Source organism: Mastigoproctus giganteus, chromosome 7 (assembly GCF_048544385.1).
Source record: "Mastigoproctus giganteus isolate SK-2022 chromosome 7, ASM4854438v1, whole genome shotgun sequence".
Taxonomy (NCBI): domain Eukaryota; kingdom Metazoa; phylum Arthropoda; class Arachnida; order Uropygi; family Thelyphonidae; genus Mastigoproctus; species Mastigoproctus giganteus.
In genome coordinates this window covers 3,867,911-3,888,778 of record NC_143581.1, presented here as the reverse complement: position 1 = coordinate 3,888,778, position 20,868 = coordinate 3,867,911, and the positions used below count along the sequence as shown (strand labels likewise).

Here is a 20,868-nt window from a genome sequence, read left to right as displayed (position 1 = left end):
ACTGGAACATGGTTCAAAGAGCATTCTGCAGATTTTACCACCATGGAATGGCCTCCCCATTCACCAGACATGAACCCTGTGAAGCATTTTTGGGATGCTGTGGAACGGTCTGTTTCAGCTTTGGATCCTCCACCGGCGGTGCAACAAGCATGGATGGAAATAGCTGTGGAATGCTTTCGTGAACTAATGGACTCAGTACCTAACCATATAACTGCTCTTATTAGCATTTTTTAAATACCTCTGACTTTAGCATTAGTAGAAGCATATGATGCAAGAAAGCAAGCTATGCAGCATCGGCCAAAAAAAAAAAAAAAAAAAAAAATAGATAAATAAAAACCACTCCCATTTCACCCCTCAGTTCATTCCAAATACCTGTCTAGCTCAGCCTTAAATTAATTTAGGCTATCAACTTCTAAAACAAAAGATGAAAGTCTGTTCCACCAACCAACTACGCGCTGGCTAAAAGCAAACTTCCACACTTCTATCCTACAACTGTCTTTCCTCAATTTGAATTTATGCCCTCTCAGGTGGTTATTCTGAGCAAGAGGAAGAATCCCATCAGCATTGAGCATGCTCAAACCATTCAAGGCTTTATACACCTCAATCAGATCACCTCGTAGGTGCCTAGTCTCCAGACACTGTAATCTGCAAAACTTAAGCCTTTCTTCGTAAGAGCAACCCTTTGTTCCATTCACTAATCTTGTTGCCCTTCTCTGTAGTCGTTCCAACAGTTCTACATCCTTCTTAAATGAGGCCTCCAGACCTGTATACAGTACTCAAGGTGTGATATGACCATTGCCTTATATAAGGGGATAATCACCTCCTTATCCCTGCTAGAAAAATTCCTGTATATCATTGACAAGACACCATGAGCTACTCTTGCAGACCTTTTCTGCACTGCTTAGAAAACTTCATATCTGCCTGCACAGTTACCCCCAGGTCCTTTTCATTCTCTACCACTACCAGTGTAGTACCACAGAGTTGATACTTTACTCTGGGGCTACTGTCTCCCATATGCAGATCATATCAGATCTGCTCCTCCACTTTCCGTTTGTCAATGTTAAGCTTCATTTGCCACCTCTCAGCCCATCTGCTCAACTTTTCTGGATCCTGTTGCAGCAAAGTATTAACAACCCTGCCAACTTTCGTATCGTCTCCAAACTTGGATATTAAACTTGATATACCATCATTAATATCATTTATAAATACAGAAAACAACAATGGACCCAACACTGAACCTGGGGGACTCCATTAATAAAATTAGTCCAAGAAGAGCAGTGTCCATTGATTACCACTTACTGTCTTCTACCCCTCAACCATCCCTTTATCCGTAGCAGCGATTTGCCTCAAATGCCACACTGCTCCAATTTGTGCAGCAGTCTTCCATGTGCAACAGTATCAAAAGCCTTTCTAAGATATATGATATCAAAGTTATTCCCTGCATTAAAGTTCCTTTGTGACCACATCATAGTATCCAATCAGATTGGTCAGACAAGACTTTCCCTTAACAAAACCATGCAGTGTCCGAGCTATAACTGAAGTCTTGTCTAGATGATCCTGCAGTGCTTCTTTAACCGATGTCTCCATTAATTTTCCTGGAACAGAAGTTAAACTAACAGGTCTCTAATTACTTGTGTCGCCCTTTGATCCTTTTTTGTGAATTGGGGTTACATTTGCACGTCTCCAGTCCATGGCTACCTCCCCTGAGTCCAAAGAAGTTCTCATAATTATGGCTAAGGGTTTGCTTACTTCCTTTGCTGCCTCCTTTAATATAACTGGATAGATCTGCCCCTCCACTTTCCTCTCAGTTATTACAAAATCATCTAGCTACTGCCAGAGTTTAGTTCACCTCTCCCACTCCCCCCCCCCTCCCTGAATAACTTCTCATGTGTGAATGAAGATGTAGAATACTCATTTAGTTTGTTAGCCACCTGAGCAGGATCATCAACAGTTGAACCATCAATATCCAGTGGACCAATCTGATTCATACCTTTTCTTTGCATCCTTTGCCAAAGATTTCTCATAATCTGCCTTTGCCTGCCTAATCTCCTTTGTGACTTGGTTACAGACCAGCTTATATCTTTCATAGGCTTCCATGTCACCCATTAATTTTAGCATTAGTAGAGGCATATGATGCAAGAAAGCCAGCTTAATCAGCATCAGCCAAAAAAAAAAAAAAACACAACCACTACTCCCATTTCACCCCTCCGTTCGTTTGAAATACCTGTCCAGCTGAGCCTTAAATTTGTTTAGACTACCAACTTCAACAACAAGTGATGGAAGTCTATTCCACAAACCGACTGCCCGCTGGCTAAAGGCAAATTTCTGCACATCTATCCGACATCCGTCCTTCCTCAATTTGAATTTATGCCCTCTCAGGTGATTATTCTGAGCAAGAGGAAGAATCCCATCGGCATTGAGCATGCTCAAGCCATTCAAAGCCTTATACACCTCTATCAGATCACCTCGCCGATGCCTAGTCTCCAGACTCTGTAATTTGCAAAACTTAAGCCTTTCTTCGTAAGAGCAGCCCTTTGTCCATTTACTAATCTTGTTGCCCTTCTCTGTACTCGTTCCAGCAGCTCTACATCCTTCTTGAAATGAGGCCTCCAGACCTGTATACAGTACTCAAGGTGTGACCTAACAAATGCCTTATACAAGGCAATAATCACATCCCTATCCCTGCTAGAAAAATTCCTGTATATCATTGACAAGACACCATGAGGTACTCTTTCAGCCCGTCTGCACTGCTCAGAGAACTTCATATCTGCCTGCACAATTACCCCCAGCTCCTTTTCATTCTCTACCACTGTCAGCGTAGTACCACAGAGTTGATACATTGCTCTGGGATTGCTGTTTCCCATATGTAGTACTTTACATTTGTCAATGTTAAACTTCATTTGCCACCTCTCAGCCCATCTGCTCAACCTTTCCAGATCCTGTTGCAGCAGCATAGCATCAGTACTGTCCTTAACAACCCTGCCAACCTTTGTATCGTCTGTAAACTTGGACATTAAGCATGATATACCATCATCAATATCATTTATAAATACAGAAAACAACAATGGACCCAACACTGAACCCTGAGGAACTCCACTAATAACATTAGTCCACGTTGAGCAGTGTCCATTGATTACCACTCTCTGTCTTCTGCCACTCAACCATTCCTTTATCCATAGCAGCAATTTGCCTCCAATGCCACACTGCCCCAATTTGTGCAGCAGTCTTCCATGTGCAACAGTATCAAAAGCCTTTCTAAGATCCAAATATATTATATCAAAGTTATTCCCTGCATCCAGTTCTTTTGTGACTACATCATAGTATCCAATCAAATTGGTCAGACAAGACCTGCCCTTAAAAAAACCATGATGTGTCTGAACTATAACTGAATTCTTGTTCAGATGATCCTGCAGTGCTTCTTTAACCAGTGCCTCCATTAATTTTCCAGGAACCGAAGTTAAACTAACAGGTCTATAATTACTTGTGTCAGCCTTTGATCCTCCTTTGTGAATTGGGGTTACATTTGCACATCTCCAGTCTATGGGTACCTCCCCTGAGTCCAAAGAAGCTCTCATAATTATGGTTAGGGGTTTGCTTACTTCCTTTGCTGCCTCCTTTAATATAACTGGATAGATTCCATCCATCCCGGGTCCCTTATTATTATTATTATTATTATTATTATTATTATTTTTAGCCATATGGTGCAAGGAAGCCTGGGGCTTTTGCTGCACCAACTAAAAAGAGAGAGAGAGAAGCAGAAGGGAATCACCAAGAAAGAGAAGAATGATGATATCCAGCTCAGGACCCTAGGTATTTTTTTATGTTTATCCTCAACAATTTCTCCTCCACTTTCCTCTCAGTTATTAGAAAATCATCTAGCTCACTGCCAATGTTTACTTCACCTACGACATTCCCCTTCCTGAATAACTCCTCATGTGTGAATGTAGATGCAAAATACTTCTTTAGATTGTTAGCCACCTGAGCAGGATCCTCAACTGTTGAACCATCAACATCCAGTGGACCAATCCGATTCATCCCTTTCCTTCTTGAGTTTAAATAGGTAAAGAACTCTTTTCTGTTTTTCTTTGCATCCTTTGCCAAGGATTTCTCATAATCTGCCTTTGCCTGCCTAATCTCCTTTGTGACTTGGTTACAGACCAACTTATATATATCATAGGCTTACATGTCACCCATTAATTTGTATGTATTCCATGCATTTTTCTTCTCTGCCATATGTCTCATTAGTTCATCTGACAACGATTTAGGCCTGAACCTTGAACAATATTTCTTGGTTGGTATGTAAAGCCCGGTAGCTTCCAAGATTAATTCCTTGAATGCTTCCCATTTTGAATTTGCTGTTTGTAACATCATCAGTTGGACCCACTGTATAGAATTTAAATACTGTCTCAGACCATCATAGTCGCCTTTACGAAAGCAAAAATCCTTCCCTTTACCTCTGATGGTAGTTACCTCCTTGAGTAAATCCCACTTCAGCACACTGTGATCACTGCCACCTAGTGGTTCCTTTATCTGCAGATTCTTAATGCATGAAGAATCACTACTGATAATCAGACCAAGAGTATTACTCCCTCTAGTTGCCTCCCGAACATGCTGGTGTAGAAAACAATCATCCAATAAATCCACAAAAGCCTTGCTAGTGTGTGAGTGACCAACCCACAAATTCCAGTCAATATCTGGGAAATTAAAATCCCCCATTATAAGACTCTCTGATTTACTGGCCCATTCTATTTCCCTGTACAGTATCTTATTATACTCATCAGAGTCATTAGGCCTATAGCACACTCCTACTCTCAATTTTGATTTACCTGTTCTTATGTCACACCAAACTGACTCGAAACTGCCCTGTCCATCGATGTCGACTGGCTTCACTTCCTTGGATTTTAGGTGTTTTTTAACTAATAGCATAACCCCTCCTCCCTTCCTATCCTGTCTATCCTTTCTGTAGACGTTGTACTCCCCAAATTCCAGTTCTGCATTCCTTATATCTGTATGATACCACATCTCTGATATCCCAACAATATCTGCCTTTGATGTATTGAGCAATACCTCAAATTCATCAAATTTATTTACTAAACTCCTAGCATTGGTGTACACGCAAGTATACATGCACCTGTTTCTATTCTTTGCTACCCTAACACAACCCATGTGTTTACTTGTACCGCAATGACTTCCAGCAGTCTCTGAAATATCCTGCATCTTGTTTTTCAGGCTTCTGCTCATTCCAATAGAAGCAGTGCAAGAATCTCTTTCACCTCCTCCAGTGGCTACTGTTAATCTATTAGTCTTTGTCTCCCCCCAAGCTAGGAGTTTTCCGACCCACCTAACACTGCCTCGATAGCATCAGCAAATATTCTTGCACCCTTTCTATTTAAGTGTATCCCATCCCTGTAGAAGCAATCTCTCTTGTTAAGAAGTACAGTCCAGGCTGAAAAAAATTCTACCCCTTAAGCCTTGCACAATCTTTCCAGGGCCGAATTGATCGAAAATGCTCTCATCATATACTTCCTCCTATCGTGTCTGGGCAGAATTACAGACACTTTCAAATTCAACCCTACTTCATGGCTTTTTTTCAACAGTGACCTCTACTTGTTAAGTAATTCCGCTGGTCTCCTACTCTTAATATCATTAGTGCCAACGTGTACAACTATATCACCTTTTGTGCCCTTAAAAGATGATATTCTCTCTACAATGTCATTTATATACATTTATATGTATCCCATGCATTTTGCTTCTCTCCCATATGTCTCATTAGTTCATCTGACATCCACATAGGCCTAAACCTTGAACAATATTTTTTAGTTGGTATGTAAAGCCTAGTAGCTTCCCAGATAAATTCTTTGAATGCCATTTTGAATTTGCTGTTGGTAACGTCATCAGTTGGTTCCACCGTATATAATTTAAATACTGTCTCAGACCTCCGTAGTCGCCTTTACGAAAGCAATACCCCTTCCCTTTACCCCTAATGGTAGTTACCTCTTTGAGTAAATCCCACTTCAGCACACTGTGATCACTGCCACCTCGTGGTTCCTTTATCTGCAGATTCTTAATGCATGAAGAATCACTACTGATAATCAGATCAAGAGTATTACTCCCTCTCGTTGCCTCCCGAACATGCTGATGTAGAAAACAATCGTCCATTAAATCCGCAAAAGCTTTGATAGTGTGTGAGTGACCAACCCACGAATTCCAGTCAATATCTGGGAAATTAAAATCCCCAAATATAAGACTTTCTGATTTACTGGCCCACTCAATTTCCCTGTACAGTTTCTTATTATAGTCAAAGTCATTAGTCCTATAACACTTTCCTACTCTCAACTTTGATCTCCCAATGCTTATGTCACACCAAACTGGCTTGACACTGCACTGTCAAGCGATGTCGACTGGCTTCACTTCCTTGGATTTTATGTGTTTCTTAACTAATAGCATAACCCCTCCTCCCTTCCTATCCTTCCTGTACACATTGTACACTCCAAATTCCAGTTTTGCATTCCTTATATCTGTGTGACACCACGTCTCTGGTATCCCAACAATATCTGCCTTTGATGTTTTGAGCAATACCTCAAATTCATCAAATTTATTTACCAAACCCCTAGCATTGGTGTATATACAAGTATACATGCACCTGTTCCTATTCTTAGCTATCCTAACACAACACATGTGTTTTCCAGTCTGCTGCTGATTCCAATAGAAGCAGTGCAAGAATCACTTTCACCTCTGCCTACTGTTAATCTATTAGTCCTTGTATCCCCCAAGCTAGCGGTTTTCCGACCCACCTAACAGTGCCTCGATAGCATCAGCAAATATTCTTGCACCCTTTCTATTTAAGTATATCCCATCCTTGTAGAAGCAGTCTTTCCTGTTAACAAGTACAGACCAGCCAAAAAAAATTCTACCCCTTGAGCCTTGCACAATTTTTCTATGGCCGAATTGATCGACAATGCTCTCATTATATACCCCCTCCTATCGTGTCTGGGCAGATGGACAGGCAGATATGGGGAAGACAATAGCTGCATTTACATATGTATGCTAATGCATCTAAAAAATATTTTAAAAAAATAAAAAAACAAAGAAATTCAATACACTGAAGTAAGAGCCAGTTTTATTTGATTTACCAAGATTTGCATCCATGAAATCCTTAGAACTCCTCAAGCTGGTTGTTGAACATTTGAGGGAAACACGGAACTGAAAAGGAAACAATATTGGAAAAATTATGCAAGCAGTACTGTGGGTACCATATACAAATTACATGAGGGATATTAAGAAGAAATTTTATTATGCTTTATGGATACATTCATGCATGAATCTTATCTTAACCATACCCCCCTCCCCATAATAAAAATGTGAACTAGAGTATTTTGTTTTGATGTAATAATGGAGTAGGAGTGAAAGCTGTGAGTAACAGGTTGGGGGGTGGTCGAATTCATATTCAGATATGCATTCCTTCTGAAAAATAAAATATTTAATTGAACATATATTCTGTGGAACATGCTGCTGAATATATTAAAAATAAGGAATGAATAAAGAAATGCCAATTATTTGCTTGGGTGGAAAGAGTAACTTTTAAAAGATGCAATAAAAAAACAGTAGCATACCTTTAAACTTACCACATTCCCAAATGATCGTATTCGCATAAAGTTTCCTGTCCCCTATTCCACAGGACACAAAGGTATCATGTGCATGCACATTTTCATAAAAAAAATAAAACTTAAAATGTGAACTTAAAACATAAGACCTTAACAAAAGCCTGTGATGTTTTCATGATTTTAAGTATTTCATTTTAGAAACATTCCTATTAGCAGTTCCCATTCAAAAATGGGGGGGGGGGGGGTTAAAACATTTGATTACAATAAATTGAATTTTCATTAATATACAAAAAATTAATAAAAATTGATATATTAATGGCTTAAAATTAATGATGTTATCTACTGTAGTACTCCTATATTTTGGAATATGTTTTATTAATCATTTTAAAACTTTGTTTACATTACTATAAAATTGCTTCCATTATATCTGTCATTAAACTTTCATTTGAAATGTAATAAATAATACAAGGTCAACACACTTGCTACACAGCAAGAATAGAATTAAGCACAAGATATGGAGGGAACAGTTGAGATGGTGGAAGTAAGATGGTAATTGTACTCAATGATAGGCCGGCCAGATTTTCAGCAATGAAAATTGGAACAACGTGAATTCTGGGGGGGGAACTTTCCTAGCAGTGAGATAATTTTCCTTGATAATTTTAATGTTTACAACCCCAGCTGCCTACACTTTTCTAGTTTCACAGTCCCAGTTTGTTACAATGCTGTGGTCCTGAAAACAGAATGATATTAGAAGAATTCTGGACAATCTTGATGCTAAGAAAGTTACAAGTCCTGATGGCATTTCTCCACTTGTTCTCAAAATTTATGCTCCTGTTCTGTGTTGCCTTTTTACACTTTCTTATTTGTCTGATGTTTATTCTTCTACTTTAAAACCTAGTTTGAGAAACATTACATGTACAAAGTGCTTCAATTTCTCAAATATCTACCATTTCCTTAAATGTCAGTCTCTAGTTAATTTTAAATTCTAAGACTCAATCTTATGTTATTTCTCACAAAAAAAAAGACAGTACTGCTCATCTTACTGAAATGATACTGAAATTCTAGACAATATCACATATCTCTATTAGGCATTACCCCAGTTTATAAGCTGTTTTGGAATAAGCACATCACGTATTGCTTCTTCTACATAAAAAAAGGCTTTATTTTTCACTCTTCACTTCACTTCACTTTTCTCTAAACAACTACTCATTCTGTACAAATCTCAAATTTTCTCTGTCATGGAATATCATTCCTACATCTTGAGTGGAGTTGCCTCCATAGCCAGGTGGGAAGGAGCAGCAGTGCGTAGCACATGCTTCTTGATTAGACCTGAGTTCGAGCCCGTCACCACCAAATACGGAGGATGCGGAAAGATCAGGGAATGACCACCGCATATACCGGAGCAATATGGCCTTAGTTGCTAATGCTCCTAAAAACCAAATAACAAACAAACAAAAACAAATACCTTGAGTGGTACCCCAAGACTTCTCTCAAGCTTCTGGACTCCTTTCAAACGAGGCAATCAGGTTAATTAATGTTTTGTCTTTTACAAATTCTCTCCCTTCTCTGCCTCATAGATTCAAAAGACAATTTGTATATAAATAGGCACATTACATTGAAACAACCATGAAAATGTGTATTAGACTCTTTCTAATAACCATCCACTACTCCAAATCTTCTAAATGTCTATAGTAGAGAAAAAGAAACCAAATCAGATACGTTAACTAAGTAAATATTTAAAATTTTCATTTTATTTCTGCTTATTATGCAGGCCAAATGTGAAAAAAGAAATTTATTGGATACTTTTTAGGCTCACGTTCAGGTACACCAACATCTTCCCCACAACAGAGAAAGAGTCCATCTATTGATGCTGGTGTACAGGTGTCTGGAGCAGGAAGTTGTACGAGAAATGAACCATCTAAAGATTCTAGGTCCTCTCAGATTCAGCGACCAAGTTCTAGGGGTGGTCAGTCTGGTCATCAGTATGTCAGTAGTACAACACAAGTTCCTCGAAGAACTGTGGCAGCAAGCCAGAGGCAACCACCACCACCTTCACAACAGCAACAACAACAGCATCAGCAGCAGCATCATCATCATCAACAACAACAGCAGCAGCCAAGAGGCAGTAAGCATGATAATATTTTAATTAATAATGTTAATAATAAATATACAATATCTGTGATGTCATAATTGAAAAACATTTTTCAATTCAATTATTAAAACTATTAAAAAGATACTGTTCTGCATTCTTGGCTAAAAGTTTATTTATAATTTTGAACTTTGAATATAATTAATATATTAATATTAATAATTAATAATTCCATCAAAATTGGTGCACGTGACCTTATTTTGCTTAGGCAAAATAAGGTCACGTGCGCTGATTTTGATGGAAAAGAAAAGTCAACTTTCACTTCTTCCTTATTGCAAATTCAGTTGTGCATATACTTGGTGTTTTCTTTAATATGAAATTTCTGTTTAAAGATTACTTCTAGACTTCTAAGATTAAGTTATTAAAGGCTTTCTGGCTACTCAAAGTTTAATTAATGTCTTGTAACAAAGAATTATTGTTAAACATTAAATTATTTATTGTCCATGATGTATGGATCAGTGATCTGGTCTGCTGCTGCATATGCAGTCATAAAATGGCCACTGTTAAAATTGTGTTGGAGTCAAGCTTATATAGATCAGCCAAAAAAAAAAAAAAAAGCCTTTCCCATTTCACCCATCCATTCACTCCAAATGTTTGTCTAGTTCTGCCCTCAACTTATTTAAGTTGGCAACTTCTGCTACGAGACAGATAATAAATTCCGTTTATTAGCTCTGATAATTACAAGCTTTCCCCGGGACAACTAATGAAACAGTTATAGGAGCTTAATTATATGAGAACAAATATTTGTTCTCATATAATTAAGGTATAACTCAAGGAATACAAATAAATTGACACATGAAATGGCTAATACATAATATTGCAGATGTTAACATTGCCGATGCAATCAACGTATTTCGTGAGCACAAAAATTCACATGGTATGCAGAGTCAATTGCCATCTTTGAGTCAGAAGATAAGATCATTTGTTCATTGCTGTAGCATTATGGCCTTTGAAGTAGGTGATTCCAGTGATTCTTATTCCGTCTTAAGATTGTAGATTTGAATTTGAGATTTTCCTAGAGCAATAACACATTGTTGGTTAAACAGTGGAAAGCTTTCGCAGAGTGGTTGACAGTTTGCAAGTCAGCAGAATCTGATTCGGAAAGGTTTGTCAGCAGAACGCTAAGCTTAGTGCTACCACCACGTGGGACGAGGCGATTAGAGGTGTGGGGGTGAGCATTCCTTTATATTTCAAAACAGTACTTACATTATTTTGCCGTCGACTTACAGGGATATAAGAGCCATCAGGGCTGCGCACTTCGATATATTTAAATTTTAACATCAATTCCTGTAGCCATGTGAAAACTGAAAAAAGTACCGCAATGAGACAGAACATAAAAAAAGAGGCAGCCATAACAAACTAGCGCCTTCTGTATTTTTTCCAACCAACTGCTGACTAAAGGCAAATTTCTGCACATGTATTCTACAATTGTCTTTCCTCAATTTGAATTTATGTCCCCTCAGGTGAGTAATCTGAGCAATAGAAGAGGAATAATTTCATCAGCATTGAGCTTGCTCAAACCATTCAAGGCCTTATATACATCTCGGTCAGTTCACCTCACAGATGCCTAGTCTCCAGACACTACAATTTGCAGAACTTAAGCTTTTCTTGGTAGAGCCGGGTGGGTAGGAGCAGCAGTGTGTAGCACACGTTTCTTGATTAAACCGGGGTTCGAGCCTGTGACCACCAAATACGGAGGATGCGGAAAGGTCAGGGAATGACCACTGCATATCTCCGGAGCAATATGGCCTTAGTTGCTAATGCTCCTAAAAACCAAATAACAAACAAACAAACAAACTTTTCTTGGTAACGGCAACCTTTGTTTTTGTTGACCCTGTATGTCAAATTTATTCTGTCATTGTTGATACTAAATACTCCAAAGAAACACCAGATAAAATTCTCTCTTCTGGCTACTGAAGTTTCACTCACATGTCTGTCTGTTTGTACAGCCTAGTTGTCTCTCTCATTTTACTTAAAATTACCAATAAGTTATAGTATTAAGGGTTTAAATGTATTTGCAAATAAATAAATATTGTTAATTGTTAATTCTTTTCATTCTGTAATGCCTTCTAGCATTTTTCTGTGTGTCACTTTGCCAGTGCAGGTCTGTAGTCATGGTTTATATTTAAAGGAATATATCCAGGTTTCATGTATACTCATTGATGTAAATTGATATTTATATTTGTTTTCTTCTGAAGAACTTGTATTTTATTGATTATAATCCATTTAAATATTTGTTCCCATAATTTAACTGTTTTTCTGTCATTGAAGTTCTGGTTTAATTTAGTATAATCTTGAGGTCTGTTATATAATATCAATTTAGGTGGGTGGTTGATTGCTGGAACAAACTTCCATCTTCATTGTGGAAGTTGATAGCTTAAATAAATTAAAGGAAAACTTGGGCAAACTTTTAGAGTGAATGGGTGTGTGAATTTTTTTTTTTTTTTTTTTTTTTTGGCTTATGCTGTATAAGCTTGCTTTCTTGCAACTTATGCCTGTACTAATTCATTATCAGTACCATTAGAATTCTCATTAATTTCTTTATTATTTTTTTAATGCAGAATATTGTTTATTGTATTACATCAGCCTGTTTTAATTTTTTTGGGCGTATATTTTATAGAATCTGAACATAGCCAATTTTATCTAGTTATTGGGACTGTTTGGTTCTAATTGTACCAATAAACTAATTAACATTTAAATATTTCACATAAAGAGAGTTTTATGAAATAATCTTAAGAATTATAGCTGAACTTGTATTCAAACTTACCTTGCAAACTGCTTGTTAATACAGGTGAATCAAAAGACAACCCATAGTATAGTTTCACTTTAATTTTAATTACACTGGTCGGTATCAATTTCTTCCCTGAAATAATTTTGACAGAATATGTTCAAAAACTCAGATATATGCTTGAAAAGTTCTCATCGCATCATTGGTTTATCATCTTTTCCATCTATTTAATTATTATTTTAATTTTTTTTTAGAACATTTGGGAGATTTCTAGAGCATTTGGGAGCTTTCTGGAATGTTCTAGAACAGTGGTTCCCAAACTACTGAGATCTATGGACCCCCTTCAAAAATAAAAAAAGTTTATAAACCCCTTCAGAAATCAAAAAAAGTTTGGGGAACCCTATATATATATATTATGTAACTGTTGCGTGTTATAGTTAAAAGTCATTGCTTAGCTGTTTAGCTAATGGGAGACGAAGTTAATTTTAGTTGTAGGAAAGTAAAAAGTATATCACTGAAGAATATAAAGCTGGTGCTCAGATTATATGGGAGCAAAATTTCTCTTCCCTGTTAATAATGGCCCTGGACTGTGTGTGTGTGTGTGTGCTTGCGCGCGCGCGCACGCACACACAGGGAATCCTCGTTATCCAAGGATAATTGGTTCCAGAAAATTCCACTTAAAACCGGGAACCAAATGTTTGTAATACAGTGGAACTTCTCTATTACGAACTTCTATTTAACAAATTTCTCTATATTACGAATTTTTTTGCAAAACATTGCACCTTGAAACGAAATTACATGTAAAATTAACCACATATAGTGAAGTGTTAGTCTCTCTATAACGAATTTTTAAAAACTTAGTAAAAGCATTTGTGAATACTTGAGGCCATTGATGCCCGTAGGACAGTCTTTCTTTCATTTTTGTTACAGTTATAAAACCAAATAGGTTTCTTAAAAGTGGTCATAAACTTTACAATAAATAGGGTAGATTTGTAAATTGATGTTGGCTCAGGGAAAAATGAAATTTGCTGCGGTAAACCTTTAGCATGCTGCGGTGGCAATACATAGAATGCTACCATAGTCGGTTTTTAGTAACGCCTACTGAGTGATATTCGCTTCTCACCTCAACTGTACCATGTGACCTTCCTGTCAATCATTATATGATATGTCCGTTCTCATCTAACTGGACTTCCGGTAGATGGTTTTCGTAAATTTTTTTTATTATTTTTATTTTAATTTCGTTCTTTTAGAACAATTTGTCATCAATCACATAGGCTATATGCTCTTGTATTTTTTTTTTTTTTTCTGAAAAGTAACATACAGCATACATTAACCATAAATTTTCTTTTGTGTATATGTGAATGAAAGCAGAATAAAAGAAATTCACAAAGTTGTATATTTCTTCAAAGTGATTGATAGGAAAGGTCACGTGATACTGTTGAATTGGCAAGTGAACGTCATTGAGTAGGCAGTACTAACAATTCACTATATGGCCAGCGCACGAAGTTTGCAGTGTGTGTATCGGCAAGAGCTGCAGTCGAGTAATTTTTACAGTTGCGGAAACAATGTCGAAGAGAAAGTGTTTAAATATTAATGATAAAGTAAAGATTCTTCATAATGTTGACCAGGGTTTTAAGACAAAAGATGTTGCAGAGAAATATGGCATACCTGCAAGCAACTTATCTATGATTTTAAAAAATCGAGAATCAATTTTAAATGCAATTCAAGGAGGAGCAGACAAGAAGCGAATTAAGTTGTGTATATTCGAAGATGTTGATAAAGCTTCTAAAATGAGTGCAAATGATACGTGAAAAGAATATACCAATATCAGGCCCAATAATTAAGCAACAAGCTCTGAAATTTGCACAGCCCCTTGGACATACAGAATTTAATGCGAGCACTGGGTGGCTAGATAAATTTAAGAAGTGCCAAAGAATTGTGGAAAAGGTTATTTGTGGAGAAAGTGTTAATTTAAGCAAAGAAGATTGCAACAGTTGGAGGAACAATACCTTAAAGAAGATTTTGGAAGAATATGAACCCTAGGATGTTTTTAATAATGACGAAATGGGTTTATTCTTTAAATTTTTACTGAATAGAACACTTGCTTTTAAGGATGATAAATGTTTTGGTGGAAAACAAAGCAAAGAAAGAATCACTGTGCTAGTTGGGGCAAATATGACAGGAAGTGAAAAATTAAGACTTTTAGTCATCGGAAAATCAACAAACCCAAGTGTTTTAGAGGGATAAAATCTTTGGAAGTTGACTACACCTTTAATAAAAAAAGCATGGACGACAAGTGATATCTTTGAAGACTGGATATTAAAACTAGACAGGCATATAACAAAATAAAAAAGGAACATCGTGTTGGTAACTGACAACTGTCCAGCACATCCTGCCAGTATTTCTGCCAAACTTAAAAGTGTGAAGTTGTTGTTTTTACCACCAAATGTAACATCAAAACTCCAGCCAATGGACAAGGCATTATTAAAAATTTTAAATTTCATTATCTAAAGAGAATAATAATGAAGATTGTCAATGCGTTATCAGAAAATAGAAACTTGGAGGTTACAATTAAACTTAGAGATTGCATCTCTGAACTCGCAAAAGTTTGGACAAACGATGTCACTGAATACACTATTCAAAATTGTTTTTCGAAAGCAGGATTTGCATTGAATACAGAAGACGAACAACGACTGGACGAGAAAGATGAACTGCCCCTTTCAAAACTGAAAAACTATTGGACATTATTCGAATTGTCCGGAAACATCGAAAATGAAATAATACTGAATAGTTATGTTTATGTAGATCACAGCAGAACATCCAAATGAAGATGAAATACTGCTGAACAGTGTTAGACTCGACCATGATCAAGAAGAAATTAACAATGACCTTGAAGACGCATCAGAACAACCCGTAGAAAAGCCAACTCGCAAAGAAATGATTAACGCTTTTAAAACGGTTCGTATTGGTCTACAGTCTTGTGAAAATGTTCTTGATGATGTTTTTAATGCTCTGAACAAATGTGAGATTTTTTTTGAGAATCAGACAATTTTTTAATTGTACTGTGCAAACGAAAATTAGATTTTTTTTAATTTATGATACTTACCGGCGAAAATTGTGTAAACGTGATTTAAATATGTATGTTTTTGAAATAAAATACATTAAAAATAAATGTAGATTCGTTTTCATTTTCTAATTAGATAACAATTTCTAATAAAAAAGATATTCTCTGTATAACGAATTTTTTCGCTGGATTTATCGAATTCGTTATAGGGAAGTTCGACTGTATGTATATATATATATATTTATATGAGTAATATGGAAAGAAAGAAAGTTAATAAATTGTAACAAGCTGTAACTAATACTTATGGGCCAATGCAGTTGCTAGAGCAATTATGCATTACGACCATAATGTGTATAAAATATTTTGTATAATATAGAAGATAATTCAAGCAGACAATACTAAGCTGGATTTAAAGAAACGCAAGGGATATAAATATATTTAAAATATATATATATATATATATATATATATATTTGAATAATAACAAAAGTTGAAATATAATAAAATAAATAAATAAATATTGAGCTTTCATTAGAGGCAGCAACATGCACATCCTCCATATGAAGCCAAGATATATCCAATATTTTAAAATAAAATAAAATAAAACATAAGCCAGTAGTATGGAAAAAACTGTAGAGCGAAAATTACCATAAAAATAAACCAAAATAAAACGAACGAACGGGAAAGGGAAAATAAAGGTAAGACATAATCAGTAGCCGAAAATCCCTATATAATTTAGCACTTTAAATCCAATTACATAATAATTTAGCGGTCCCCCCCCCCTCCCCCAGAAAGGTACCAGTTCCGAAAGACGGGAAATATCACCAAAAAGGGTTAATGGAACTACTGAAATATAAAATAAAATCAAAAATAATAGACTGGCCATTATGCCCCATATTGACAGAGGACCCGAGGCCAATAATGGTCATGGAATCGCTGCATTTCAATCGCTATACAAATCGTCGCAAAGGCAAAAAGATCAAAGAACCAAACCACCCATTCCTCCTCCGATCGATCAACCAATGCAGAGGATTTGCACGACAGTGGTCCTTATGCAGCGAAAAATAAATTATAGAACAGACAGCACTCTAAAGCAGAGCCACACCACTGACATAATGTAAGCTGAACCAGCTTATAGAAAAGAAAAAGGAAATAGAAAATAGATGGCGGCACAGGTGCTGCTTAATTAGCATATCAACCCATTACTACCATTAAATTATATTTGAATAATAACAAAAGTTAAAATATAATAAAATAAATATTGAGCTTTCGTTAGAGGCAGCAACATGCACATCCTCCATATGAAGCCAAGATATATCCAATATTTTAATATAAAATATTTTAAAATATTGGATATATATATATATATATATTTAAAAAAAAATATATATATATATATTGTTTTTTTTTTTGTTTTTTTTTTTAATGTAAACCCCAAACACGAGAGATATTAGAACCTATAGTACTTAGTACCGTGTTTGGGTTGGAGGTTGAGAAGATGAAAGAAGATATTTGTTGACATTGGACTTGAACTTCTGTAGGCTGTAATTTTCAGGAAATACGTATGAAGGAAGGTTGTTCCAGAAAACGGCAGTTGAGTGAATAAACGAGGAAGATGAAAAGTTGGTTCTGTGAGTTTGGAGTTGGACAGTAAATGGATGTTGGCTGGTGGCAGTACGTGTTCAGACTGTTTTGAAAGAGAGAGCGGGAATTATAGAAGCCAATTCAGAAGAACAGTGCCCATGGAAGTATCTGTAGAAGAGGCATGCAGCAGAAACAGTACGTCTATGAGACGAGTGGAGAGACTTTGTTAAAGATGAATCATTAAACCTAACTGCCCTCTTCTGAATGGAATCGAGAAGCCTGAGAGAGGTTTTGCGGGCACCACCCCTGGTTGGAGAAACCTTTTAGAATGTCCTCAGTTATTTCTAAGGCATTCATTTGTATTTACAATTAATTGGGCTAATTTCCTCTCTGATTGCTTACTATGTATTATGGTCAATAGCTGACTTAATTAATTTTAGCAATTCTCAAGATTTTGTTCTTTCAGTATTTCCTGCCTATATATTAATGACTATCAAGTTAGTGATATATATATATATATATATACCTCCTAATAGATTATATATATAATATATATATATACAGCAGACTCGCGATTAACTGGGACACTTCAAGACTCAAAAAAAAAAAAAAAAAAAAAAATCAACCAGAAATCAAAATTCAAGTAATAACTAGAATAGGTATAAACAGATATTTTGCGAGTCCTAAATAAGTGACAAGCGGCATTATAAATCGTCACTGGGAGATTAGTGTGCCTATTATCTTGCAATCCCCGCTGTCTTCACACTCACCACTCAAAAAAAAAAAGGGAGGGAAAATGCCAAATGTTTAGTTTGTGTTAGTGTATTGCGTCGATTGTTGTGTTCCGTTGCGGTGCAAAAGGGCATTGTTTCATTATTTGTCAGGAATGTCAGAATTTTTTTTATAGTAATTTTTTTTTTTTTTTTTTTGTTTAGAAATCGTAAAAATGATGGGTAAATGCAAAAGAGTTGCATTTTCAGTTAAACAAAAACTCGAAATTATTCAAAAGTTTGAAAACGGTGCATCTGTTAAATTTCTAATGAACCATTATAATGTTGGTGACCAAACCATATGCAACATCGTAAAAAATCAAGGGAAGCTATTAGATTTAAAATCGACATTGTAAAAAAATATAGGAAAGCTATATACTTAAAATCGACATCGCAAAAAATATAAGGGAAGCATCCTATTGGACACGCAAGTAGTGTGTGGTAAGTTTTTTTTTTTTTTTTTGTTTTTTATCTATCGCCATATTTTTTACGTATGTTGCTGAACATTTTTCAATACAATAAGTCCCCGACTTAGGCAACTACGGTTTTACGTAATTTTTTTTTTTTTGCTCAATTTTTTTTTTTTAAGGATTGGAAAATTTAAAACAAACAAAAATAATAAATAAATAAAATAAGCAATCAATAAAGATGATCACGGTACGCATGAATTGCACAAGTGAGATACGAAGTAACAAGCAAAAGATATAGGAAAGAGAAGATTCTTACAATTTATTTATGTTTTTTTTTTTTTTTATATGACTGAAGATGTCAGTGAAGGGGACATATTTCACCATAATAACATAAAAACCCACACAATTCCAGCTATCAGTCTTATTGCAAATGCAATAAGATCGAGTTTACCCGTTTATAATTAGATGCACGAACAGAAAAGCCAGTAACAAGGAAGGTGCAAATTGTTTAATGGTAGTGACCTCCCAGAAATGTGCTTTAGTAAAATGTGAATTGTGTGAGGTGATAATAGTGTGTTTCCCCCTTAATCCTGTGAAGTTCTTTTCAGAAAATTTCATTTTGACTGTTATGGTGCCAACTAAGAGAATAAGTGACAGCGCTACTAGTAAATCTATCAACAAAAGGAAAGCGATCGATTTGGATTAGAAAATTAAACTAATAAGGATGTATGAAAATGATCAAACATTAACAAGTATCGTGCGGAATTCAGATTTGTCAATAATAATACAGTAGCAATATGTTATTATTGACAAATCTGAATTTTTGGATTAACCGAGAAATCGATTATCCGAGATTTGTTTTTTACCTTCTATCCCAGAAAATCAAGAGTCTACTGTGTATGTGTATATATATATATATATATATATATATTATTATTATTATTATTAACTGTAAATTCTATCCATTGCTTCATGATGATGTTAGCATGCTAAATCCCACTTTTACAAATACAGCTCAATTCACATAGCTACAACCTCCTGAAAGTGAACACAAGAGTATTTTTTTTCCAGTTCGTATCACAAATACTGTACACTAAACTAGATTTTGAACAGGCTAAGAGTAGAAAACTTGCTTCTTGCCCTAATGGTAGCCGAGCATTCTGGTCTCTTGCCAAAGCCATTGGCCACAACTTTTGCCTATCTCTGCTCCCAACTCTGTCCAAACCAGATGGTTCTGTTGTCACTTCAGCCAAGGATAAAGCTGACCTTCTAGCATCCCATTTTTCTTCCAACTCATGTATTAATGATCTTGGTAAAACACCTCCCACCATTCCCAACACGCTCCATTCAATGCATCCTGTGGTCTTCCGTCAGAAGGATTTTCAGGAATCTTGATGCTAAGAAAGCTCCAGATCCCGATGGTATTTCTCCACTTGTTCTCAAAACCCATGCTCTTGAACTTACCCCTGTTCTTTGCTGCCTTTTTTCACTTTCTTATTCCAAAGGTGTTTTTCTTTCTGCTTGGAAATTTGGTCATATCCAGCCAGTTCCTAAAAAGGGTGACAAATCCCTCCCATGCAATTATTATCCCGTTGCAATTACTTCTACTCTTTCTAAAGTAATGGAGAAATCAATTAACCGCCAAGTCTTAAACTACCTAGAAACCTTCTGTCTGATAAACGATCGCCAGTATGGATTCTGTCAGTGTCGATCCACTGGTGATATTCTGGCTTATGTTACCCATTTATGGGCTAATTCAATGGTAAGGTTCGGTGAAACACAAGCAGTTGCTCTTGACATCTCAAAGGCTTTCGATCATGTTTGGAACAAAGGTCTTTTAAACAAGCTTCCATCTTATGGTTAGCCAACTGTTTTTTGTAATTGGTTATCCAGTTTTCTCTTTGACTTTCTCTTTAAGGGTGATGGTAGATGGCTCTGTCTTCTAACTTCTCCACTAATGCTGGTGCCACCCAAGGTTCAGGTCTTTCCCTCACTCTTTTTCTCTTGTATATTAATGACCTTCTTCCATTGACCGGAAATCCTATCCATAGTTTTGCTGATAATAGCACATTGCATTCCACTTCCCAGTTTGAGAAACCTCGACCTTCTCAAACAGCTTGAACTTCTCGAATATCCGCTACCAATTCCTTAAATGCTGATGTTCAGGTAATTCTCCAGTGGAGCAAAGACAACTTAGTTGATTTCAATCCTTCTAAAACTCAGTCCTGTCTTATATCTTGCAAAAAGGATTTTTAGGCTCTTATGCTTATCTGTAGTGACACTGATTTATAGGCAAGATGATATCTCTTTTGGGGATTACCCTGACTTCTAATCTCTCTTGGCACAAGCACATTACAAATATTTCTTCCTCTGCATCTAAAAAGTTTGGTTTTGTCTTTCACTCGCGGTGTTACTTTTCTTCCAAACAGCTGTTCACTCTGTACAAATCGCAAATCCGCCCTACCATGGAATATTGTTCCCACATCTGGGGCAGTGCCCCCAAAATGTCTCTCAGGCTTCTAGATTCCATTCAGAAGAGGGCAGTTAGATTAATGACTC

At 36.2% G+C, this 20,868-nt stretch overlaps 1 protein-coding gene across 2 annotated transcripts in view; it reads left to right on the top strand.

Annotated features, from left to right (window-relative positions):
• The window catches only part of tral (LSM14 family protein trailer hitch), a 244,125-nt gene that overhangs the window by 123,044 nt on the left and 100,213 nt on the right, over positions 1-20,868 (top strand). For both annotated transcript variants that reach the window (XM_090378611.1, XM_090378612.1), the window contains exon 4: positions 9,415-9,729. In XM_090378611.1, the coding sequence (XP_090234737.1) occupies positions 9,415-9,729 (315 nt within the window). The remainder of the gene's footprint in view (positions 1-9,414; positions 9,730-20,868) is intronic.